This window comes from Cetorhinus maximus, chromosome 22 (assembly GCF_964194155.1).
Source record: "Cetorhinus maximus chromosome 22, sCetMax3.hap1.1, whole genome shotgun sequence".
Taxonomy (NCBI): domain Eukaryota; kingdom Metazoa; phylum Chordata; class Chondrichthyes; order Lamniformes; family Cetorhinidae; genus Cetorhinus; species Cetorhinus maximus.
In genome coordinates this window covers 1662847-1689628 of record NC_135900.1, presented here as the reverse complement: position 1 = coordinate 1689628, position 26782 = coordinate 1662847, and the positions used below count along the sequence as shown (strand labels likewise).

The 26782-nt window shown below is 45.8% G+C and overlaps 1 protein-coding gene across 2 annotated transcripts in view; it reads right to left on the bottom strand.

Moving 5' to 3' along the window:
• nav3 (neuron navigator 3) overlaps positions 1–26782 on the bottom strand; it is a 473245-nt gene that overhangs the window by 258449 nt on the left and 188014 nt on the right. The window contains exons 6-7 of one of the 2 annotated variants that reach the window (XM_078567625.1): positions 22216–22284; positions 8335–8474 (exon numbers count right to left, since the gene is read on the bottom strand). In XM_078567625.1, coding sequence (XP_078423751.1) covers positions 8335–8474; positions 22216–22284 — 209 coding nt within the window. Of the gene's footprint in view, positions 1–8334; positions 8475–8557; positions 8695–22215; positions 22285–26782 lie in introns of those variants that run through there. The other variant, XM_078567626.1, reaches the window with a different exon arrangement.

Sequence of the window (26782 nt, the reverse complement as noted above, 5' to 3'; positions counted from 1 at the left end):
CACAGTCTGAGGATATGCGGTAGACCATTTAGGACCAATATGTGGAGAAATTTCTTCACCCAGAGAGTGGTGACCCTGTGGAATTCATTACCACAGAAAGTGGTTGAAGCCAAAACATTTTATGCTTTCAAGAAGGAGTTAGATATAGCTCTTGGGGTGAAAGGGATCGAAGGGTATGGGGAGAAAGCGGGAGCAGGCTATTGAGCTGGATGATCAGCCATGATCATAATGAATTGCGGAGCAAGCTCGAAGGGCCAAATGGCCAACTCCTGCTCCTATTTTCTATGTTTCTATGACAGCAATGTGGTTGACTCTTAAATGCCCTCTGAACAAGGGAAATTTGGGATGGGCAATAAATGCTGGCCTAGCTGTCGAATCCACATCCCATGAATGAATAAAAAAAGTGCACAGGTGTGAGGTGGATCCTGATTGATGGATGGCAAGAGGGCAAGTGGATGGGATAATGACCAAGGCAATGTACATCATTCATCTACCTACTGAGTCTTGGCAGCTAACCACATTACAGCAGAATATCTTTACCAAGATGATGCCATCTCTATGGTTGCATCATTGGAATCCACTCCATGGATTAAGTGCTTCAGTACAGTTCATTATGAAGGGGCAGCAACAATGACAATTTTCTCCTAGGAAAAGACCATGATGGGCCATCATTCCAGGGTCAGCTGACAGTTGGTTAACATTTATAGAGTCCCCACTCACCTGACAAGACAATGACATCTCCTCCGATGCTCTGACGCTTCATCATGGACTACCTCCCTCACAAACGGGCCTTTCTGAGGGCCCGCTTTATATCTGCCCGAGTCGCCCACCCCACACTGGGCCCGCCTCCAACCCCCCTGGAGTTGCCCCCTTGGCCCCCATTATAGTACCAAAAATTTGCTGTTTGAGGCCACTTTTATGAACTTAGGGTTCGCGAAGCCGGGAATTTCCTGTCTCTGCACACCTGACATGAGTACATAAGAGAGGGAGTTATGATAGACCTTTATGACACACTGGTCCAGCGACAACTGGAGTATTGTGTTCAATTCTGGGAACCACACTTTAGGAAGAATGTGAAGGCCCTGGAGAGGAGATTGACTAGAATGATTCCAGGGCTGAGGGGCTTCAGTTATATCGAGAAACTGGAGAAGCTGGTATGGTTAAGGAGAGGTTTGATAGAAGTGTTCAAAATCCAAGTTGCAGAAGGGTTGGTAACCAAAAGACACAGATTTAACGAGGTTGGCAAGAGAACCAGAGGCAAAATGAGGAAAATAAATGTTTTACACAGCGAGCTGTTGTGATCTGGAATGCGCTGTCTGAAAGGGCGGTGGAAGCAGATCCAATAGAAACTTTCAAAAGGGTGTTGGATAAATACTTGAAAAGCAAAGATTTCCAGGCATATAGAGAGAGAGTGGGATTAATTGGATCATTGTTTCATAAGAGCTGGCACAGGCACAGTGTGCCGAAGACCTCTTTGAACGTCAACTTTAGATTAACCTTTCTCTGCTAAGCTTGCAATTTTGATTCATTCCCATCTAACGTGAATTAACCATTGAGAGTTACAAATGGAGCTTCAAAGACCCAAATGAGCCACAAAAACCCTGTAACCATTTTTGGAATTGTTCTCGCATTAGACTATCAACTTAAAACAAAAACAAATAGGATGCTACAGAAATGGTTTCTTTGAAATACCAGCCGTGGGGTCATCGTTTGGATACTCTGGCTGGCTGCCTCACAGCTGTGGTCACAATTGGCATCGTCTGATCAACCTCGGTTCCTGGTTTGAACAGATTCCCGGCAGCTTTTACAAGGAAGTCAAACCTGAATCAAATCTTCAGCATTTCTCAGCAGCCAAATGCAATAGGAAAATAATATAATGAATGGGCCTGGATCCCACTCCAGTTCACAGCAGCAGTGAAATGTTGTGAACGAGAGTCATTTGAATTCTGATCTCTTATATTACCCCCACCAGCCCTACAGCCCTTTGGGATCTTTGTGCTTCTGGAATTCTGCCCCTTTGTGCACCCCTCAGCCCCTTTGCCCCAACATTGGCTCTGCCTCCAGCCTTCCAGACCTTAAACTGTGAAATTCTCTCCCTAAATCAGGCCTCTCTCTTCTCCTTTAAACCAATCATAAATCTGACCTTTTTGACTAAGCCTGTTCTGTAATAATGTTTCTTTGATTCAGTGTCAATTTGTTTGCCTGATTACCTTCCTCTAGAAGCACCTTTAGATATATTCCTATGTTAAAGGCACTATGTAAATGCAAGTTGCTTGTTAACTGTCCCTGAGTATGCCTGCCTGTTACCCACAGAACAGTACCGCCTCCTGCAGGAGGGTGATTGTCACCTGAGCAAAACCAAGGCAACCTCATGAAGGGGAGGAGTCAGAAACCAGCAAACAATAAAATCACCACTTTCCAACGTAACCATGAAGCCCTGGTGAAATAACACACAGGATATCGATATCTCACGGTTAAAAATCAGCACAATCATCTCCATCGTGATATCTCCAACTCTACCAAACGATTGTCTCAGAAGATGTCCCAGTGAGACATTGGGCGACATGTCGGCCTCTGCAATGCGCAGGTTCACTGCACAATCATTAAACATCAGCTCACATGTTCGCTGATTGCCACTGTCATCGATAAATGATAACCATTGGCTAAAGTTGAACTGGGAGGGAAGGAGGAGGGTGGGGTTGGGTGGCTAGGGTTGGGAGAGTAACTGTAGGATTGAATATTTATTGAGAGAATTTTAAAATAAATATTTATCATGAACACACGAATTCGGAGCAGGAGTAGGCCATTCAGCCTCCAGCGCCTGCTCCGCCATTTTATAAGATCATAGCTGATCTGATTGTGGTCTCGGCTCCACGTTCCTATCTACCCCCGATAATCTTTGACTCCCTCGTTACCAAGAATCCCTCTAACTCTGCCTTAATATTCAATGACCCTATCTCCACCACTCTCTGGGGAAGAGAATTTCACATACGAATGACCCTCAGAGAGAAAAAATGTCTCCTCATCCCCAACTTAAATGGGCGACCCCTTATTTTAAAACTGTGTCCCCTCATTCTAGTCTCTCCCACAAGGGGAAACATCCTTTCTGCATCCACCCTGTCAAGTCCCCTCAGGAACTTGTACGTTACAATAAGATCATCTCTCATTCTTCTAAACTCCAATGGATACAGGCCCAGTCTGTCCAACCTTTCCTCACAAGATAACCTCCTTCATCCCAGAAATCAGTCGCATGAACTTTCTTAACGAAAACAGAATTACCTGGAAAAACTCAGCAGGTCTTTCTTTCTTTCATGAACTTTCTTGATTGTTGTAAAAACCCATCTGGTTCACTAATGTCCTTTAGGGAAGGAAATCTGCCGTCCACACCAGGTCTGGGCTACAGATCTAGACTGCAGATCTGCAGTAATGTGGTTGACTATTAAACGCCCTCAGAAATGGCCTAGCAAGCCACTCATTTATATCAAACCACTAAAAAGTCAATATAAAGGACTGAAACCAGATGGACTACCCGGCATCAACGTTGGCACTGGAAATGACAACGGCAAACTCAGCCCTGTTGACCCTACAAAACCCCCTTTGGCTTGTGCCAAAATTGGGAGAGCTGTCTCATAGACTAGTCAAAAAACAGGCTGACATAGACATGCTCACAGAATCATACCTTGCAGATCATGTCCCAGACACCACCATCACCATCCCTGGGTATGTCCTGTCCCACCGGCAGCACAGACCCAGCAGAGGTGGCTGCACAGTGCTATACAGACGGGAGGGAGTTGCCCTGGGAGTCCTCAACATCCACTCCATGAAGTCTCATAGCATCAGATCAAAGGAAAGGAAAGGCAAGGAAATCTCCTGCTGATGATCACGTACCCCTCTCCCTCAGCTGATGAATCAGTGCTCCTCCATGTTAAACATCACTTGGAGGAAGCACTGAAAGTGGCAAGGGCACAGAACGTATTCTGGGTGGGACTTCAATGTCCATCACCAAGAGTGGCTCGGTAGCATCACCACAACCGAGCTGGCCAAGTCCTAAATGACATAGCTGCTAGACTGGGTCTGCAGCAGGTGGTGAGGGAACCAACAAGAGGGAAAAACATACTTGACCTCACCCTTACCAATCTGCCTGCCATAGATGCATCTGTCCATGACAATATCGGTAGGAGTGACCACCACACAGTCATTGTGGAGACGAAATCCCGCCTTCACATTGAGGATACCCTCCATCGTCTCGTGTGGCGCTGCCACTTGTGCTAAATGGGATACATTTCAAACAGAAACAAAAACTGCTGAAAAAACTCAGCAGATCTGACAGCATCTGTGGAGAGAAAGACAGAGTTAACGTTTCGAGTCCGTATGACGAGTCACACGGACTCGAAACGTTAACTCTGTCTTCCTTTCCACAGACGCTGTCAGACCTGCTGAGTTTTTCCAGCAGTTTTTGTTTTTGTTTCAGATTTCCAGCATACGCAGTATTTTGCTTTTATCTTAGATTTCGAACAGGTCTCGCAATCAAGACTGGGCATCCATGAGGCGCTGTGGGCCATCAGCAGCAGCAGAATTGTACTCGAACACAATCTGTAACCTCATGGCCCGGCATATCCCCCACTCTACCATTACCATCAAGTCAGGGGATCAACCTTGGTTCAATGAAGAGTGCAGGAGGGCATGCCAGGAGCAGCACCAGGCATACCCTAAAATGAGGTGTCCACCTGGTGAAGCTACAACACAGGACTACTTGCGTGCCAAACAGCATAGGCAGCAAGTGATAGACAGAGCTAAGCGATCCCACAACCAATGGATCAGATCTAAGCTCTGCAGTCCTGCTACATCCAGTCGTGAATGGTGGTGGACAATTAAACAACTCACTGGAGGAGGAGGCTCCACAAATATCCACATCCTCAATGATGGGGGAGCCCAGCACATCAGTGCAAAAGATAAGGCTGAAGCATTTGCAACAATCTTATTTTTCCTGCCAAAGTGGATAAGTTAATATTATACTTATGAAGTGGGAGTGACTTTGCCAACAAAGCCAGCCTTTCCCCTGCTTGGCTACATTGTCTTTCTTTATTCTTCTTGGGATGTGGGCATCACTGGCTCAGTCAACAGTTGTTACTCATTCCCCTAATTGCCCTTGAGAAGGTGGTGGTGAGCTGCCTTCATGAACCATTCTACCATTCTACTTGGCCAGAAAACCTCACCCTCCCACCATCTTTGAACTGTCTGCATTGATTTGCATTCTGGAGTTGCACTCAGTGAGAATAACTCGATAACTATGCCTCATTGCATTTCCGTTTATGGACTCCTGCAAATAAACCAACTGAGCAAAAAATCATTAACTGAGTGTTGGTGTCCCCATGGAAGGTCGACCTTTTCAAACTCAGCTCCCTAATCTTGCCTTTTGTTTGCATTTTGAGTGAACTTTTCTTCCCCGCTACTGCAAGGAGATTTCAGACTGAAGAACATCAACCTTTTCTCACCCAGTCTAAATACCACGGCCAGGCTTTTACAGCCTCTCCTGCCCAGCGGGATATTACTGTCCCGCTGAACTAAATGGAGATTTAAATGTCTCGCCACATTGCTGAGGGGAGACATGCTGTGGTGGGGCCATAAAATCCTGGCCCAGGGGTTCCAAGATTAGCAGCAATGCAGATTAAATGCATAGAGTTCTGTGCTTGGGCCCAATGTGCTTTAATTCAAACAGCACCTTCCCTGCACCATATGTCGACTATTTCAAGCCTTACTGTCTCGAGTTGAGGCTGTACGTGTGCACAGCAATTTTATGGCCTTCGACCTCCCACAGTCCAACCCATGTGGAGCTACATTAACCACCCACATTCTTCCAAAGCACTGTCCAATTCAGTCCCACACCCCAGCTATATCCTCATAACCCTGAAAATTGGTCCTTTTCCAATCGGGACCCATTCCTACGGAATTTGATTGCACCTTTTAGTGCTTGTCCTGGGAGAAGCTCGCCCAGGATCACTGCAGCTGGCACAGCCCAATTGAAAAGAGTGCAGCCTGCTTCAAAAGCAAGCACATATCAGAGACAGACAGAAAACACAAGGAGGAATGCCGAGGCAACCAAACTCAATCCTCGGTGGTATCCTGTCCTATGTGGCACAGGTCAGCCTTAGCAGTTACCTACATACCCACCGGAGCCCTACCAAACACCCCAGATGATGAATATGGTCATCTTCACCTCAAAGGACGAACAGTGTGAGTTCCTTTGACAATTATCTTACACCTTTGACCTCTGGTTACCAACCCACTTTCAGAAGAATTTTAAACACTGCTCTTAAATCTCCCCTTAACCTTTGATACTCCTTTCCCAGTTTCAATCCCAGTTTCTTCAGTCTCTCTACATTAACTGAACTTGCTCAGCCCTGGTATCGTCCTGATGGCCCACATCTGTACCCCCCCCCCAGAGTCTTAACCTCCTCTCTTGTTAACATTGTTCCATTCTCAAGGTTAACATTTTAGCAGGTGATAATCGCTATGACTTTTCTTCAAACCCATTCACCTCCTTGACCTGGACATTCTCGTGCGGTTCATGACTTACCTTCGCACTCTTCTTGTAAGTTGTGCAGCTTCTGTCTGACCAGCCAAAGCTGTCTTGAGCAGCTGTAAGGAGTAGTTCAGTGTTCGTGTGACAGTTCCAGTTTGTCAATCTGCCTCATCAAAACCTTACTCACATTTCTCTGCAACAAAGCGTTACCAGTAGGTATAGGATACAGTGAGTAAATCAGGCTTCCCTCATTACTCACTTAACCATTTTCCACAAAGTCTGCACAAGCCAGCTCCATTGGGAGGACTTAACACTTACACTAGTCAGCTTTCTGAGAAGATTTAGGGGCTGGTGGCTGAAGGCACATCACCTTGAGACTGATTCCAGTTTCCTCCAATAAAACCGTCTTTGCTGAGATGTAAACTCTCATGGTTTGTTAATTCTGAGGTGGAACAAGAGCTCCTCCCTTTTTTCTTCCCAAATAAAGGATGATGTTGGGTCCAGTGAGAGTGCCGAAGCAGCGAGGAGATTTGTGTGGGCCAAATAGAGGGGCCATTGTGCCTTCTTTTCCACATGGCTGTATGCCCAGCTAATATCATCAATGTGCACAGGAAAAACCACAGTGACATCAGGTATGAAACACCCATGGGTACGTCCACAATGAGAGACTGTGAGTGACACAGAAATGGCATTGTCTTCTTGCCCTGCCAATGCACCAATCATATTGCCCCAGTAGTTTTCAAAACAGGAATCTCGTTGGAACAGATGCACTCTTTACGCAGGTTGCTCAACACACAGACATTACTCAGTGTGGAAGCACCCTCACCTCTGAATCTTTGGGGTCAGGCACTTGAGCACAAACTCTCACCCTTCCAGACACTTCCAGTGCAGTACTGAAGGAGTGCTGCACTGTTGAAAATGCTGTCTTTCACATGAGAGGTTAAACACATAGTTCTTGAATGAATAATCTGTTTATCAATCTTGAATGCCAAACCTTTCATTAACACCCAGCTGGCCGGTTGTTGGAAGCATAAAAGTGTGATCATAAGACAAGGGAGCAGAAGTAGGCCATTCAGCCCATCGCGTCTGCTCCACCATTCAATGAGTTCATGGCTGATCTGATAATCCTCAACTCCACTTTCCTGCCTTTTCCCCTTACCCCTCAATTCCCTCACTGATTAAAAATCTGTCTTATCTCAGCCTTGAATATACTTAATGACCCAGCCTCTACAGCCCTCTGGGTAAAGAATTCCACAGGGTTACAGGGAGAAGGCAGGAGAATGGCACTAGGTGAAAGCTCATTCAAAGAGCTGGTGCAGACACGATGGGCCAAATGCACCGTAACAATTCCGTGATTCTGTTTTTGTGCTGTTTCGAGATGTAAAAGTCTGCACAACTTCAACTGAAACCACAAATCTACTGATAAAAGACAATATGAAAGTGGAGAAAGAGCCTCAGCTCTAGACCAATGGCCTTCCGTATTCTGTTTCTTGGATTGAAATCTATCTGCTTAACCTGTCTGCTTTCTCAGGCAGGTGTAAAAGATCCCACAGCCAAAATTTGAAGAAGAACAGTGTCCTGCCCAATATTTATACCCCAACTGACATCACCCTCACATTTCTGTTTGTGGGAGCTTGCTGTGTTCAAAGTGGCTGTTGCGTTTCCTACGTTACAACAGTAACAGCCAACACTTCAAAAGAACTTCATTGGCTGGAAAACACTTTGGAATGTCCTGAAGTTGTGAAAGGCACTAGAGAAATGCAAGTAGCACAGGAAAACAAGAGTTAGAGGAACAGTTCCAAGGGGATTACCTTTCTCGTTGCTGGCTGCATACTGTGGGGGCTTGCTCTTGTCAATGCTGTTGAAACTCTGACTCCGTCTGTTCAAATTGTTAGCTCCTTGGACCTTGGTAGCACTGCCTGCAGCTGACACCCTGGAGGGCCCTGGGAGCCTGTAAGGCAACAAAAGGGTTAGAGGACTGGGCATGCAGCAAGTGGCAGGGCAAGGTGTGCAGACTATCTGCCTCTCTCCCACCTGCTAGCTTTGTTGCTATCAATGGCTCTCTCGCATTTCCCACCAGCCACTGTCTGCCATGGCTTTACATTACTGTTATTATTCAACAGAAAGCTTCCCAGTTCAGCTCTATTCCAATATCAACAGGGTTTCGAGCCCTTTCTGACTGGTTAATGTTTACCTTCTGATCTCGCCAACCCCCGCCCCCCACACAGGTTTTAATCAGAATTCTGCAAACAGTAAGGTGCAGTGTGACTCTCTCAGGTCCCTTGTGTAAGAAAACCAGAAAATTCATGTCCAACACTGATCCCTGCTGTGAAAATATTTGCACTAAGATTAAAAAAGAAATAAAAGTCAAAGCCGCCGAGTTTTTTCATTAACAGCAGGAGAGAGAGGTGGGGATGAACCATTTTAACTTGCCCAGACACCTCTTCCATTCGTATGCTGGTTTAGTGAAAGGATATACTGATGGGGTAAGATGGTGAAAGGGGGCTAGTATGGAACATGAACACCAGCATGGACCAGGCCTAATGGCTTCCTCCTGTACTGTAGACTCCATGCAAACCTGAAAGCAGCCTCGCTTCACACATGCTCAAGTTGAAAGTGAAAACGCAGCTGAACCCAAGAGGGAGTGAAACTCCCTGGGCATCCTGTCCCATTTTGTTTCAAAATCAGTTCAGTCCTCGGCAGCCAATGAGCATTCCACGGGGCAGGGGTATTACAGGGAATGTCCAGGGCAAAACCAATTCACTCAGCACAACTGATTCAAGCCAGTTTCTCTGCTCCACATGGGCTGCCTCTTGCTTCACGCAAAAGCAAACTACTGCATATGTTGGAAATCAGAAATAAAAACAGAAAATGCTGGAAATACTCAGCAGCTCAGGCAGTGTCAGTGGGGACAGTGAGGGTTAACATTTCAGGTTGGTGACATTTTGTCAGGATGTAATGAGTTACATGGATGAAATGTTAACCGTGTTTCTTTCTCCATAGACAGTGACTGCCCTTGACATCCAGGTAGCATTTGACAGAATGTGGCATCAAGGAGCCCTAGCAAAACTGGAATCAATGGGAATCAGGGGGAAAACTCTCCACTGGTTGGAGTCATACCGAGCACAAAGGAAGATGTTTGTGGGGGTCAGTCATCTCAGCTCCAGGACATCACTGCAGGAGTTCCTCAGGGTAGTGTCCTCGGCCCAAACATCTTCAGCTACTTCATCAATGGCCTTTCTTCCATCATAAGGTCAGAAGTGGGGGTGTTCGTTGATGATTGCACAATATTCAGCACCATTTGTGACTTCTCAGGTACTGAAGCAGCCCATGTCCAAATGCAGCAAGACCTGGACAATATCCAGGCTTGAGCTAATAAGTGGCAAGTAAAATTCACGCCACACAAGTGCCAGACAATGCCCATCTCCAACAAAAGAGAATCTAACCATCACCCCTTGACATTAAGTGGCATTACCAGCACTGAACCCCCCCACTATCAACATCTTGAGCAGAAACTGAACTGGACCAGCCTTATAAAAACTGTGGCTACAAGAGCAGGTCAGAGGCCGAGAATTCTCCACCTCAGGAAGGATATATTGGCCCTGGAAGGGGTGCAGCAGTACAAGTTCACCAGAATGATACCAGTGCTTAAAGGGTTAAATTATGAGGGCAGATTGCTGAGACTAGACTTGATTTCCCTTGAATGCAGAAGGGGTGATTCAATTGAGGTGTTTAAGATGATTAAAGGATTCAATTGGATATATAGACTGGAATGATCACGTCTGGTGAGGGAGTCAGAACAAGGGGAGAGAACGGTAGACTTCGAGCCAAGCCATTCAGGGCCGTGTTAGGATGCATTTCTTCACAAAAATGTGAGTGGAAATCAGGAACTCTGTCCACAAAATGTTGCCCGTTCATGGGATATTGCCCATCCCTAATTGTCCTCGAGAAGGTGGGTGGGGAGCCATTGCCTTTAATTTTCAATTAATAACCCCACAGCAAATTCAGGATAGGGTGAGCTCAAAGGGTTAGTTTATTTTCACACACTCAAAATGCAAAAGAGAGTTCACAACATCCCCCTTGTATTCAGATAGTAAAGAGAGGGAAAGACAAAAGAAAGATTTACAGTACAGAGACCACAGAGAAAAGAAATATTGTTTCACATGCGTTCCAGAGTCCAGAATCAATTCTAATGAGGTATTCCTTCACAGAGGTCAGTGGGTTGAAAACTGATGCTGGATAATTCACTTTTCCAGTGGTGTTGACTTCACATGATGTGATAGGCACTCAGAGGTGAATCAGTCTTGTAGGCGATGGTACAAACTTCTAGCAGAAGCAGCATAGATGGGGCCAGGTGTTCAACCTGGGCCAGAGCTCCTTCAGTGTGGCCTGCTAGTCAGATGTCTAAGCTTTGCTATTCAGCAAGGCAATACTACTGGTTCCACAAGTGATGTCCCATGACTTCCACCTCTCCACACTGTCTTTGAGAAAGGTCATGTATCCCTCATCTGTGTCCCCGTTAAATGTCTTAACCATTAAGAATTGAAAGGAAGTTTGCAGGGTCCTTTGTCTTAGTAGATGAGCAGACACCTATTGGCGAGCCTGGGTTATGAAATGTAGATGGCCTTTGTACAGCTCTCTTTGAATTTGACCTGTGCAGCCCACACGGGCTGAGTTTCTAGTTCCCCAGAGATAACGATGTGTGAGTTTCCCCGATATTGCCTGGTAGCTTCTTTTGTTTGGCAGTCACAGGCATAGACTCAGCCATTTTGAAATGTCATTGTCCAGTTTTTAAAAGTTAGAAATAGCCATGAGGATATCTATATATATTTTATAAAAATATACAGGGCGAGGTCTTAGTCCCCTAACAGTCCTCACAGCCTTGGAGAAAAAAATGAATTCTATTTCATTTGTTTATGTGTGGTCATAGGAAGGAACAGCAAGAAGTGGGGAGGTATGCATTCATTCTCTCATTCACACTGGCACGTCAAACACACAGTTAGCAGGGGCAAAGGCAGTTCCCCGCTGCATTTTTTTTGAGATTCAAATGTGGGTAAGTGTATCAGCAAGGACATTATCCTGTCCAGAGTGTGAAATGTTTAAGTGTCCTGGGAAGGCTCAAACTCTGTCTTTCGGGGGAATCTATTCGGGGTTAGAGTTCGGAACTTTCCTCTGTTGGGGATCAGGCATTAGCAAAGCCACTGGTTTTCAGAACTCTGGGCCTGTCCCACTCCTGATTAAGTGACCCCCTACAGGCTCTGGGGGTTGTACAGGGTGGTGAGCACTCAGGGGTGAGTGATGGTCAAACTGCTTGGGGCTACCTGCAGGGGATTGCCGATATCTCACTCTGAGAGCGCCAGGTCCTTTGATCATAGGTCTGAGCGGCCTATGTCCAGTTTAGCTCCTCCCTGTCCACCTTGGTAACTTGTGGGCTCAGCTGTTTGAACCCAGGGACTGTGGCCGGACTGATTGTCAGGAGATTGGGATGCTCTATTGGGATTTTGGCCTCTGTCAGGGATTCGGGTTTCATGTCTGGCGCAGGCACTAGTAACACTGGGGGTTCCGGTTACTGTCGCTAGGTGCCAAGGGTTGGCACGGCAACGGGCGGACAATCTGTTCCTAAAATTGGGCCAGCCTTTCTGGGCCCTGATGAGAGGGAGGCTGTCTTCAGTAAGGGGTCTCCCCTGCACCCATACCAGGTAGGGCTGCAGTGCTGTAGCCTGGGGGGTTGTTATGGATCATTTTAAACACATTGGGCAGCCCTGTCAGGTTGCCTCATGATTCTGTGATTGAGGTGGGTGGGTATGGGATCCAATCTGGTTTTAATCTCTCTGCTGGTCAGTTGGGTGGTGGGCTCCATGTCTTTCAGAATGCTACGGCCCTCTGGTGGATGGTCAGCTCTCACTGTGCCTCCTGGTGGCTTTTCAACTAAGTGAGGCATCACCCTCACGCTTTCTGGCCAATTTGGGAGCTTTCCTGCTCCCCATTTAGATCTGCCATAAAGCTGCCAGCCAAACCAGTCACTGGCTTCTTAGTAGGACTTTTGGATTGGGAGAGGGCACTCTACTAACTTGTCCCATGCCCCCTGGAGCACCACTGCTCTCAAGTGGAGGTGCAGCTCTGGCTTCATTACCTTGCGGTGTTTCATCTGGGGGAAGCATCTCACTCCCTAACTGCTCGTCAGTTTGGGGATTCCCTTGGTCCCTGTTTAAATTTGGGAAGAAGGTTTCTGTCAGCCTTACTTCAGGCAATGCCTTAACTTTGGCCTTTCCTGGTTTAATAACTTGCCTTCCTTCAGGCTCTTCCACTGTATGGGGCATCTCCCTCACTATCTCTTTCCCTGCTCTGAGACTTCTCTGGTCCCTGTATAATTCTGGGATTTTATGTAATTCTATTGCCCTTCCTGGACCTCTTTTAAGTCTGCTGGCCTAGCTTTGGCCTTATTATATTCAAGCAGCTTTCGCTCAATGGTTGTGGGTTTTATTTCACCCTTTTGGGCCTCTGAATGTTCTCCAGCCTTCTGAACCCCTGCAGATTTCTGCTGGCTGACTTTGGCCTCTTTGGCTGGCTAACATTTTGCTGCCGGCCAAATCATTTCCAAGGAGGAAATCGATTCCTGCTACTGGTAGCTCAGGGACAATTCCGACTGTGACAGGGCCTGAAACAAGGTCACACTCGAGGTGGACCCCATGGAGAGGGGGCAAACACAGATCCTCCTCCCACTCCACTGACCAAGGCTCTGGCCCTCAGGGAAGACTCTGGGGACAGGTTTCGGTTTCTGTCTAACATTAGGACTGCGGACGGCTCCTGTATCCCTGAGCAGTACCACGGACTTGCTCACATTTTGGGGCGGGCAGGGGGACACTGTTGCTGAAAGGACAAAACTCTGGAAGCTCTGGGCATTTGTCCGGCTTGGAAACACTCAGAGTGCCATGTCCTCCAAAGGGTACGTTACTGTAGTGAGGGTCTCTGCCTGCTCTGCTGCACCACCCATTGCATCGTCCTTTGGGGGACACTCATGTGGAGCCCAATTAGACCAACAGGCTTCCCTCCCAATCCCCAGCACTCAGGCCTGGACTGGCCTATTTTGTTACAATGGGAATACACCGGTCTCCGGGGGTTCCCCTTTCGAGCTGCAGAGGGGGCTTATCACACTCCCCCCGCACCCCCCACCTTTGTGCTTTTTTTTCTGGGTGGGGGCCTCTCCTATCTAGATCACCCTGCTTATCTTTCCAATGTTCACGGGGACGGTTTGGAAAGGGTCTGCTTGAGTTTCCAGGCCTACGGGTCAGATCGTAGCTGTCTGCTATGACGGCTGCCTCCCTGGCTATGAGGACTCTCTGCTCCAAGTGCGTCCACAGGCTGGAGGGTCGGCAATTTTTGAATTCCGCCAACAATACCAACTCACACAACCCCTCATAGGTGTGTGAGATTCTTAGGGATCTTACCCTTAGGTTGAATGCAATTGGCCCCAGCCGCTCGAACTCGATGAAGGTTTGTGTGGGCTTGTTCCGAGCGTTCTGGAGTTGCTGGCGATGTGTGTCCGGAACTAACTCATCAGCACTTAGGATGGCAGCCAGGGTCTGCTCATAAGTCAGGGACACGTCAGGGAGCAGCATGGAGTAGACCAGTTGGACTCTCCCTGACAGCTGCCCTTGAATTACAAAGGTCCAGGTATCTGATGGCCATTTTAGCTGTCCTGCTACTTTTTCAAAAGTGGCAACGGTAAAAAATGACTCCACATCACTCTCTTCAGATTGGAGAATGAATCTACTTGAGGGCCTCAGAGAGTGGTTCTGGGTTAGAGAGATCGGGGGAGCCACCGAGGAGAGAGAGATTTTCCCCTGCAGTTTCCAGCTGTCTGGTCTCTCTCTGCCTTTCAGCTGCTGGCTCCATCAGTTGGGACATGTTTTGATATTTAGGAGAAATGTTTATTCATTGAATAAAAGCTTTAGGAAATCTCATCCCACTCGTGGATTAAGTTTCCTAAAAAGCGCAAAGGCTGCTTGGCCTTTTTGTCTGCTTTGCAGCCTTAGGGTTAGATGAGCAGCGTTAACATTTACATCGATTGCTTTCTTAATGGCCTTAACAGGCCGTTTACGTATCGGCGGGCATGCAGCCGACTCTGGCGCTCGCACGCTGAACAAGATATCGCGGGACTGCGCGATCACGTTGGGACGCACGCCCGACGTCATCACTCGCCATCTTACGCATTGGCATGTCGGGCCCGCCCCCCCACACACCGATTGAAAAATCCCACCCCAGCAGAAACAGCGTTAGATGGGGCCAGGTGTTCAACATGGGCAGAGCCCCTTCTGTGTGACCTTCCAGTCAGATGTTGAACATCAGACTGAGCTTTCCCGCTCAACAAGGCAACATTACTGACTCCACAAGCCAGAGGCCCATGTCACATGAATCCCACCTCTCCACACTGTCTTTGAGAAAGGTTGTGGATCCTTGTCCTGTGTCCCCGAGATTGTTAAAACTTTCAACCATCAAGAATTGAAAGGAAGGTTGCGGGAACCTTCGTCTTAGCGGACGAGCAGCCTCCTACTGGCCAGCCTGGGTTATGAAATGCAGATGGCCTTTGTACAGCTCCTTTTGAATTTGACTTGTGCAGCCCACAGAGGGGTCAGTAGTTGTTCCCCGGACACAACGATGTTTCCCTGATACTGCCCGGTAGCTTCTTTTATTTGGTAGTCACAGACAGATATAGACTCAGCCATTTTTAAAGTTCATTGCCAGTTTTTAAAATATTAGAACTAGCCATGAGGATATCTATATATATATTTTTAAGTATACAGGTTGAGGTCTCAGTCTCCTCACGCGAGTGAGATAGTTGATGCATTGGTTTTAATTTTCCAAAATTCCCTACATTCAGAAAAGGTTCCATTAGATTGGAAAATAGCAAAAGTAACTCATTTATTCAAAAAGGGAAGGAGACAGAAAGCAGGAAACTACAGACCAGTTAGGTTAACATCTGTCATAGGGAAAATGTTGGAAGCTATTATTAAAGATGTTATAGCAGGACATTTGGAAAAGTTCAAGGTAATCAGGCAGAGTCAACATGGTTTTGTGAAAGGGAAATCATGTTAAACCAATTTATTTTAAGTTCTTTGAAGGAGTCACATGTGCTGTGAATAAAGGGGAACCGGTGGGTGTGCTCTGCTCAGTTTTCCACATCAAAGGTTATTGCAGAAAATAAACGCTCCTGGTGTAGGGGGTAACATATTGGCATGGGTAGAAGATTGGCTAGCTAACAGGAAACGGAGAGTAGGCATAAATGGATAATTTTCTGATTGGCAAGATGTAACAAGTGGTGTGTCGCAGGCATCAGTGCTGGGACCTCAACTTTTTACAATTTATGTAAATGACTTGGATGAAGAGACTGATGGTATGGTTGTTAAATTTGTTGATGACACAAAGGGAGGTAGCAAAGTAAGTTGTGAAGAGGACATAAGGAGGCGACAAAGGAATAAAGATAGGTTAAGTGAGTGGGCAAAGACTGGGCAAATGGAGTATAATGTGGGAAAATGTGAAATTGTCTATTTTGGTAGGAAGAATAAAAAAGAAGCATATTATCTAAATTGTGAGAGATTGCAGAGCTCTGAGGTGCAGAGGGATCTGGGTGTCCTAGGGCATGAATTGCAAAAGGCTAGTATGCAGGTACAACAAGTAATTAGGAAAACTAATAGAATGTTATTGTTTATTGCAAGGGGAATTGATTACAAAAGTAGGGAGGTTATGCTTCAGTTGTGCTGGGCACTAGGGAGACTACATCTGGAGAACTGTACATAGTGGTGGTCTCCTTATTTAAGGAAGAATCATAATGCATTGGGCTCAGTTCAGAGAAGGTTTATTAGACTAATATCAGGAATGGGTGGGTTGTCTTATGAGGAAAGGTTGGACTGGTTAGGCTTATATCCACTGGAGTTTAGAAGAGTAAGAGGTAACTTGATTGAAACATAAGATCCTGAGGGGTCTTGGAAAGGATGTTTCCCCATGTGGGAGAATCTAGAACTAGGGGGTCACTATTTAAAAATAAAGGATTTTCCAGTTAAGACAGAGATGGGGAGAATTTTTTTCTCTCAGAGGGTTGAGAGTCTTTGGAACTCTCTTCCTCAAAAGGCGGTGGAAGCAGAGACTTTGAATATTTTAAAGGCAGAGTTAGATAGAGTCTTGATTAACAAGGTGATGAAAGGTTATCGGGGGTAGGCAGGAATGTGGGGTTGGGGTTACAGTCAGATCAGCTACGATCTAATTGAATGGTGGAGCAGGTTCGAGGGGCCGAGTGGTCTGCTCTGTTTCCTAATTCATATGTCCTTATGTTCATAATTCCTGGTTTGCTCTCTGTGAGAATACTTCACTGTGATTCGTTGCTTGTTGCTGTTTGCTGATGTCACTGTTGTTTCATGCCAGGAGATCTTATTGACTTGGTACATACATATGTACATACAAATTAGGAGCAGGAGTAGGTCATTTGGCTCCTCGAGCCTGTTTCATCATTCAATAAGATCATGGCTGATCTGATTGTGACCTCAACTCCACATTCCTGCCTACCCCCAATAACCTTTCATTACCTTGTTAATCAAGAATCTATCTAACTCTGCCTTAAAAATATTCAATGACCCTGCCTCCACCACTCTGCGGAAACAAGTTCTGAAGACTTATGGCTCTCTGAGGGAAAGAAATTCTCCTCATCTCCATCATAATGTTTCAATAAGATCACCTCTCATTTTTCTAAACTCCAATGGATACAGGCCCAGCCTGTCCAACATTTCCTCATTAAATACCAGGTTAGTGAGCCTTCTGGTGCCAGATTTAAACTGTCATTGGGAAAGGGGAAATCAGGGTTACAGGGATCAGCAGATCTTTGTGGGCAATGGCAGTGCCATCAATTCACCACCGATTGCAGAATCCAGCCCACTGAAGCCCCACCAAGACTCTCCCAGTGAGGGCATCAGTGGGGATTCCCCAGACAGGATGTACGTCAGGAGACTTCCCTTTGAAGCTTCACTGAGGGCACTTCAGCAGAATTTCCAGGCCATTTTCCAGCAGAATGTGAATTGTGTAACGTGATGCCCTGTCATCCACAGTAACATGCTGCCACCTCCTGAATACTTCAAGCATGGCACAGAGCAAACTCAGCATGTTGGAATGGGAGAATTGTGTAAGGGGTCAAAAGGGATGTGTCCATATCAGATGCTGTGGGACATCATTAAGCAGATCATTGTCATCTAATACCTAAATTTAAGAGCACTTCCATCTCTTTGTCTCTCTATCTCCCTTCCCCTCTGTTTTCATCATCTCTTTGTCTCTCGCTATTTATTTCTCTGTCTCTGTCTATATGTCTCTCTCTCTCTATGTGGGTCTCTGTCTGTCTCCTCTCTCCCTTGTATCACTCTCTCTTTTCCTGTTTGTGTGCGTGTGTGTGTCTCTCCTGCTCTCTCTCTCTCTCCCTGGCTCTGTGTGTCTCACTCTCTCTCTCTCTCTCTCCCTGGCTCTGTGTGTATGTGTCTACCTTTCTCTCCTTGGATCTGTGTGTGTCTCACTCTCTCTCTCTGCCTGGCTTGGTGTGTGTGTCTTTCTCTCTCTTGCTCTCTATCTCTCTCCCTCTCTCTGTTCCTGGCTGTGTGTGTCTTTTTCTCTCTCTCTCCCTGGGTGGGTGGGTGGGTGTGTGGTGTGGGTGTGTGTGTGTCTCTGCCTCTCTCTCCCTGGCTCTCTCTCCCTGTAACTCTATGTCTCTCTCTCTCTCTCTCTCTCTGTCTGTATCTGTCTCTTTCCCACTGTCTCTCACTCTCTCTCTTCCTGTATCTCTCTCTGTCTCTGTCTCAGTGTCTTCCTCTCTCTCTGTTGGTCTCCCTCTGTTTTCCTCTCTTCCTCTATTTCTCTTTTTCTCTCTCTCTCTCTCCCACCCTCCCCACCCTCCCCACTCTCTCAGGGTGAAGCATAGCTGTATAATTTAACTTAACCTCTCCAGTGCATCTAAGGCAACTTCTGTTAAACAAACTGAAGTCTTTACATCCACTGAGCAAACTGCAGATTGAGGCCAATTAAAGGGGCGTTTTAAACTTCAGGCTGCAGGTCAGGTGATTGACTATTTTTCTGTTAAAGATTGTCTATTTGATGTGAGATTGGCACATTCCATGTCAGACTTTTCAGATGGATAACAGTTTGCTAAGTATTCAAAAGGAGTATAACATTTGCCTTGTTTTGATTTCCTTGGCGTTATCATTCTTGACGTCCAATAGGGTCACAGCGAACATAAGAACCCATGAAATATGAGGAAAAGGCCATTCAGCCCCTCCATCCTGGCTCTAGCATTCAATACCATCATGGCTGATCTTCTATCTCGACTCCACTTTCACACACATTTCCCCAATCCTTCCATTTTCTTATGGGCAGAATTGTCCCAGATTTGCATTAGGTGCGGTAACGGGCATGAAAAGTAACGTTTTACCCGCCGGCCGCAATGGCGGGTTTTTGTGTCATATTGTCCGCTTCCCGCCTCAGTAATTATACAGCCACAGGAAACTCGCCGTCTCGCTGGTGGGCAGCCTCTGAATCGCCCGCCACACCGTTACCTCACTGCTTCCTCACTCCGGGTATCATATCTAAACTGCAGCCGCCCACACAGTTCTCAATGCCGGCAGCCCAGGACTGCTCCAGTGAAGACATGGCCCTGAAAGCCAAGAGGAGTTCAGTGACCCGTCACTGGAATGTCTTTCAGAGGCCCCACTGTGATGTCCTCTACCCTCATTCTGGCTGTGGGAGGCCCATCAGTGTCACCACTTTGGCTTGGGAGGCGGTGGCAGTGGTGGTCAGTGCCAATGCTGCACAGAAGAGGTCATCATCCAGTGCAGAAAGAGGATGAATGATCTCATCCGTGCCACCAGGGTAAGGCAACCATCCCATCACTCTAAACTCACCCACTCACAAACCCATCACACATTCACTGGCATCTCACTCACTGCCAGTTCAAGGGACATCACCACTCACTCTCTCACACACACCCTCACATCTCCATCTGGCCTCATCTCCTCTGGAGGTGCCTCCTCAGCCCTCACCATCTTGAGGCCACTTGCACAGATCAACACGTGCCCCCACACACACCCTGGGATACCCTCCTTCCCCAGTACAGCCCTCGCCCTGCAGCCTCTTCCCTTGCCTGAGGCCACTTCTCCCCCTTCCCCAAGCAAACCCTAGCCCTGCAGCCATTGAAAAGCCACCCCCGCCTTACGGCTGGTCTGGTAGGTAGAGACCCGCCCGTGAGCCCTGCTAACAGTGATGTGGTGCTGTCTGTGAATCCTGGCGCTGAGACTGCGAGTACTGCCCGAAGCAAGGTAGACAAACAAACCTCAAAATCCCAAGTGAAGTGCAGCTCACCAGGTACACGTCGCTTGTGTACAGTTGTGAAACACGTTGGTGTGCAATCACACTGACATGCCGAATGATCCAGCGTAGGGGGATGATTCCAGTGAGGAGGGTTTATAAGATGCTAAAGTGTTGAAATTAGATTCCTGAAGTGCAGCGGTGGGGAAACCCAGCTGCTATTGAAGGGCGGAGTGGACAATCTCAAACTGGCTTCACAAAGGTGTAAAACTGATCTTTGGCCTTTTCGCCATATTGTCGGTCCAACCACCAACCACACCCGCCGCCAATGGGAACAGAAAATTCCACCCAAGGACTCAAAAGTTGATCATATCTCAGCCTTGAATATATTCAACGACAGAATATCCACAACCCTCTGAGGCAGAGAATTCCAAAGATTCACCACCCTCTGAGTGAAGAAATTTCCCTCATCTCAGTCCAAAATGGTCAGCCCCTTGTTCTGAGACTGTGTCCCCGTGTTCCAGGCATCCCAGTCAGGGAATACAGAGGAAAACTGACACAAGCACGGGTCTCTGCTGACACTGTCCCTCGGACTGCCCATCAGGCAGCGCAAGAGCACGGACACCATTAATGTATCCTCTGACCATATCTCTCATCCTCCTACACAAACCACTCAACTCATCTCAAAGGGGTGGGGGGAGGGGGGCAGGGGAATTACCTTTTAGAAACTTTCAGCACATTTCTTTTTTAGGAACTCAAGGCAGATTCAATGGTAACTTTCAAAAGGGGGATTGGATAAATACGCGAATAAGGGGAAATTATGCAGGGTTATGGGAAATGATCGGGTAGGGTGGGGGAGTGCGATTAATTGGGTAGCTCTTTCAAAGGGATAGCACAGGCACACTGGGTCAAATGGCCTCCTACTGTGCTGTAAGTTCTATGGATTTTCAAGCCCTCAAATCTGTGATAAGTGAAATTCTTCAGTTGGATTTTCCTTTCATGGAAATTCAACTCAAATTTCATAAAAAGTTAGTCCAGGCTAGAATCCTATCTCATTTGGAGAGAGAACTCCATTGAAAGTTATAGGATGAAAAGGAAAGAAAATAGATTTAAACTGAGATTGTGGTGGGAGTGGCGGCAGGGTTGGGGGGTGAAGGGGTGGGTCTGCCAGATTCAGGCACAACATCTCGATAGTAATTATTTTAGTAATTACCTTGCAGTTATTTTTAAACGTCTCACTATGATGCATGAGCCACTCTGAGGAGTCTAATTAGTCAATTCATTCTTGATATTTATAGCTCGTGATTGTAACCTCACTGAGGGTCCCTCTGTAATTGGTGAACTCAGTAAGTGACCTAACACTATGAGCAACTCCAAACAACTTAATCCGCACAGATCCAGGAATCTGTTCCTATAACGTCTTTCAGCAGACATTCCACCCAATAACAAACACTTCAGTGGCAGTGCCTGTGTGAGTGTGTCACACTGAGTGATACATACACAACAGGATGTGATTAAGCTGAGATTTAAAGTGGCACGACACAGACATGTTGACTCAGTGATATCACTCTGATGATGAAGCAGCCTTGAACCAGTTTTACTCTTTCTCTCCTCTCACCATACTGTCTGTTTTAACCATTTCTAATCACTTCAACATCACTGCAAATGTCCCAGAAATGCAAATCACAAACCTTCATCATCCTTCAAATCTACTCCACAAATTGTACGGAATCACTTATTCACAGCATGAAGTAATTGCTAGGTTGCCAACCCTCCAGGGTTGCCCTGGAGTCTCCAGGAATTAAAGGCAAGTAACAGGAGAAAATCACAGGGGCATTAAAAAAAGACAGGATAAAACTGCTGATTGGCAGTCAAGAATCCTCCAATCAGGTGATAATGAAAATTCTATTGGCACTGCAATTGGCTGTGGTCAGGCGAGAGGATAGAGCTGTCAGGCGACCAATGGCAAGAGTCTGGAGGTGGGGACATTAGAAACGGCATGACATGTGATGCCGCCTCTAGGAATATATCCAACCAGAGTTGGCAACTCTACACGTGCATTAGTTAAAGCCAATGGCAAATCCTCACTTTGGTAAGACCGTCTTCATTTGGTTCTTGACTAAATGATGATGAAGGGAACAGTTTACTAACGAAAAAAATAATTTCTTGTTCTGACGGTTCTCGGTCTCTTTGGAAAAGGCATTAAATTTTCAAAAGCCTCAATATTTAGTTGTAAGGTCAGAAACTTTGCTTCAGCCCTTTGTTTCAATGTGGAACATCACCATTCTACACCTAGCACACTGATTACAAACTAATCATCCACACACTGAGCAGGTATTGGATAAGAATTACCAGCTGACCTGGTAGACTTTTTCTGATTGGCTGCACTTCCAGCATGTTTGGGCTGACTTGCATATCTAGCTGCCAGACTGTATAACAGGAGAGAGGAGAGAGAGAGAGAAAAAAAACACAGGAAACAGTAAAGATTACACATTAATGCACTTTATCAACATGACAAGTTACATTGAACTGGTCTTGAAAGAAGTAAAAACACGATGACGCACAAATAATTCAGTTAGAGTCATGTGACATTGAACAGAAATATGAAACGAGAGATCTGGCCAGACTCGTGGGTATGAAGATGTCAATAAGAAATATGATTTGATTCTACACTGCTTCCCCACTCCATCTGCCCAGACTATGAGTTGGCTGATCTGCTTTTCTATTCAATCGATACTTTAACCATTTGTATTACCTCTGACTCTGAACGCTCTGTCCTTGCCCCCTTAATTGCTGTCAATTTAAGCTGTTGGTTTTTTGAGTTTAACAGTCAAGTCAGGATCAAAGCGTTGAGTTGTGTGATTGCTCTTCTCAACATTCAAGTCTTGCTGCTACGAGATTGGTCACAACTGGACAGTGGGTTGGTTTCAGCAAAACAATCACACGTACAGAGAGAACATGTACTGGTGAACATCGACCCTTGCCAACAGAAACAGTGAGAAGGGGGTCTCGTAGAGTATGTAACATGTTGATATCACTCCTCTGTGGCTGTCTGAGGGATCTCCACAAGATTAGACACAAGCTAAGGTTATGGTCTACACAAAGCCTAAGACCAGTGTCATTACACTGCCCTCTTGATGAAAAGTTGGAATTGTACTCAAAGCCAATTTATGGTGTAAAGTTGCATGTGCTTTAAAACTTTATATAAATCCAACTGGTCTTTGGGAGTTTGAATAGTGGTCATCCTTACAATAAATCTGTAAGACCACAAGTGGTCAGGTTAACTAATTGTCTGATCTGCTAATTGAACCCTGAACAGAACACTTCATTTGCTAAATCACCTTTGATTGACAATCATGTTAACTTCTGTCAACATTAATTTATAGTCATTTGGTAATACAGAACTTGAGTATTGCTGAGAAAAGAAACATGTCAAAGCTTTTTGTCTTGCACTCAACAGGACACTTGCAAGAATACCAATATAAGGGGAAAACAACAATTCATACTGTATGTGAAGAGTGGTGATTGGTTGGCAAGTGGCGTTGATATGGAGAGTGATGACTGACAGTTAACTGCCAAGCATTGTTTGAAATTTAAACCAAGCAGCTTGAGCCTAATTGGTCAAGGCATTGCCCTGAGGAATGAGTCAGTGAATGGCTGTCACTTAGTTCTGAAACAGGCACAATGTGTGTACATGTTCTTTCTGTCTATAAAGAACAGGGCCCTGTGTATTAATATATGTAGCTTCCAGTACACACACATGTGCCACACTGCAAGCCTGACTGACAATCTTAAATTGGTTGACAGCGTAATTCTTAGCACACTGAGGATTATTTAGCAAATATTGTCCAATCGCGGAATCACATCTAATGTTGGACACTGTGTTTTGAGTTTTGCAAGCTCGGCCTGGTTGGATACGGACTGTACCCTGCCCATTGTGAACAGAGGCTGGGACATGATGTTTGATACATCCGCCAGTCTTTGGGATGTACACCCTACATACCTAACATCACACTGGCACTGAAATTCATTTACCACATTACTCATTTGTGTGATAAGCAGAACATCTTTTTGGCTTGATGGCAGCATCCTGTTAGTGGCGAATACCACTCATGTTGCTATTGCACAGTAGCTGCGTGAAACAGCAAATGTGATGGGGTTCTTCACCGCGATCTGGAAAACTTGGTTAAAACTGGTTGCAACAATTCACCCAACCATTTGGCCAATTCATGTTGTGCAGAGCTGGTTATAGACGTACGTAGTAAAGGACTCTTTCAAATTTGCGAAGGCCACACAGGACTTACACATCGATAGCAATGCTGTGTCCATGTGCTCATTTGACATTGCTAGCCTATTTACCAATGGTGCACTTAAGGAAGCCATAGATCTTTGTGCTGCAGCACTATACCATGGCAATCTAGACCCACCACCATTGTGTGAATCAGTATTCAATGAACTTATGAACTCTGCAACTCGTGCAGCTAAATTCAGTTTTAATGACACCATGTATCCCCCAAATAGATGGGATCCCCTCTAGACCCAGCTCTAGCAAACAATCTTCTGGGTTCCATGAGAAACATATCTTCGATGGAATGACACCTAATCTCCTACCCCTCGCACATTTCCAATATGTGGATGATACTTTTGCTATATTTAAATCTGCAGCTGCATGTAACAATTTCCTTACATGTCTTAACGGGCTCCAACCTGTGCTCAAATTCACCTATGAAATGAGGCAGTCAAGTGACCCCCCACTTTCCTTGACGTATTAGTTGAGAAATCTGCCAGGGGATTCTCTACCATGGTCTACCACAAGCCTACCTTCACTGGGATTCTTACAGTTCCACACACTATAAGATTGGTCTTATCAGTAACCTCATAAATAGGGTCTGAGCGATTTTCTCACCACACAAGCTTGATGTTGAAATAGGGGCATCAATGGCATCCTACAGGATAATGGCCACCCTGATCAGATCATTTCACACTGTACATCACACAAACTCATGAATGGGCCTAAGGCCGTCACTTTTGGCCCTAAAAAGCATCCAGTCTACCTCAGATTACCCTGGAAGGACAAGGTATCTCAAATATTTGGGCAACAGGTAAAGCTAGCTGTTTCACGCTGCTACTTTGCAGTAGCAACACGAGTGGTATTCACCACTAACAGGATGCTGCCGTCAAGTCAAAAAGAAATTCTGCCTATCACACAAATGAGTGATGTGGTATATGAATTTCAGTGCCAGTGTGATGCTGGGTATGTGGGCTGTATGTCCCAAAGACTGGCAGGTCATATGAGACAGCATCTCCCAGCCCCTGTTCACAATGAGCAAGATATAGACTGTACCCAACCAGCCTGTGCTTGCAAAACTCAAAACACAATGTCCAACATTAGATGCGATGCTGCGATTAGACAACACTTGTTAAATAATCCTCAATGTGCTAAGAATTATGCTGACAACCAATTTAAGGTTGCCAATTGGGCTTGCAGTATGGCGTATGCGTGTGTACTGGAAGCTACATATATTAATACATGGGGCCCTGTTCTTTGCAGACAGAAAGAACATGTACACACATTGCACCTGCTTCAGTTAAACAAAACAAGTGACAGCCATTCACTGACTCATTCCTCAGGGCAAAACCTTGACCAATTAGGTTCAAGCTGCCTGGTTTAAATTTCAAACATTGCTTGGCAGTTAACTGTCAGTCACCATCACTGGTGCATTCTCCATGGCAACCAATCAGCACTCTCTTTACATACAGTATGAATTGTTGTTTTCCCCTTATATTGGTATTCTTGCGAAGTGTCCTGATGAGTGCAAGATGAAAAGCTTCAACATGTTTCTTTTTTCAGCAATAAATCTAATTTAGTTTATGACACAGGCTGATGGTCAGGGAGGGGACAATATCGCAATGCTTCTCCTTGTAGGAATTGTTCACAATATCAGAAATAGTAGAATCTAAAATTTACTGGGAGTATAACAAAAAGGGAGAAATATCCTGTGGCCATATTAACAGAGGGTTTCTGAACTGCACTGATTTCTCACATTTCTTTAACAAAATAAACTAAGTAAACTTATAAAATTGCCCAACTATCAACCTCAAGAAGAAACATATGTGGATAAAAAAATAAAAGCCAGTTATATTGGTGCTGTCTCACATCAGGATTAGAGCGTTAAAGGTTTCAGCAGACATACTGTCAGCCAAATTCTCACATAATCAACTCCAAACAAGCCAAATGTCATTTAGCAAAGTGCTCGGCAGCTCAGTAAAGCTCTGGTGTTAATGCATGGTGATCACAGCAACTGTACCATTATTGATCTTCTCAGTGCTCAGTTGGAGAAAGTTCCAGCTCTTCCACAATCTGATATTAGACAATCAGATGGTCCATTTCCACTGCCCCCATTGGCCAGAGCAGCCACTTCCTGCCCGCTTTATGGCTCCTCTCATGGGGAGATCAGCAAGTCGACATGCTAATGAGGGCTGGCTGTGGCAAACATTGCTGTTCCAATATTCCTAATCGACATCCTCCAGAGTTATGGTCAACGGTGCCAAACATAGAATGTCACAGACTTTAAGACTGAACATCCCATCAAAGCTGTTGCCATATTTTCTTGGATCTGTCTGATGGGATTGATACAAATGAGGAAAGATTGGATAGGGTGGAGTTGTTTTCCTTTGAACTGAGGCTGAGGAGGACTCAAGTGAGTAATAGACAATTGAGGGGCCTAGAAAGAGTAAATAGGAACAACCTATCTTACCTTAACCTATCTTACCTTACTACCTCAGAGTGCACTACCTCAGAGTGCACTACCTCAGAGTGCACTACCACAGAGTGCACTACCACAGAGTGCACTACCTCAGAGTGCACTACCTCAGAGTGCACTACCACAGAGTGCACTACCTCAGAGTGCACTATCACAGAGTGCA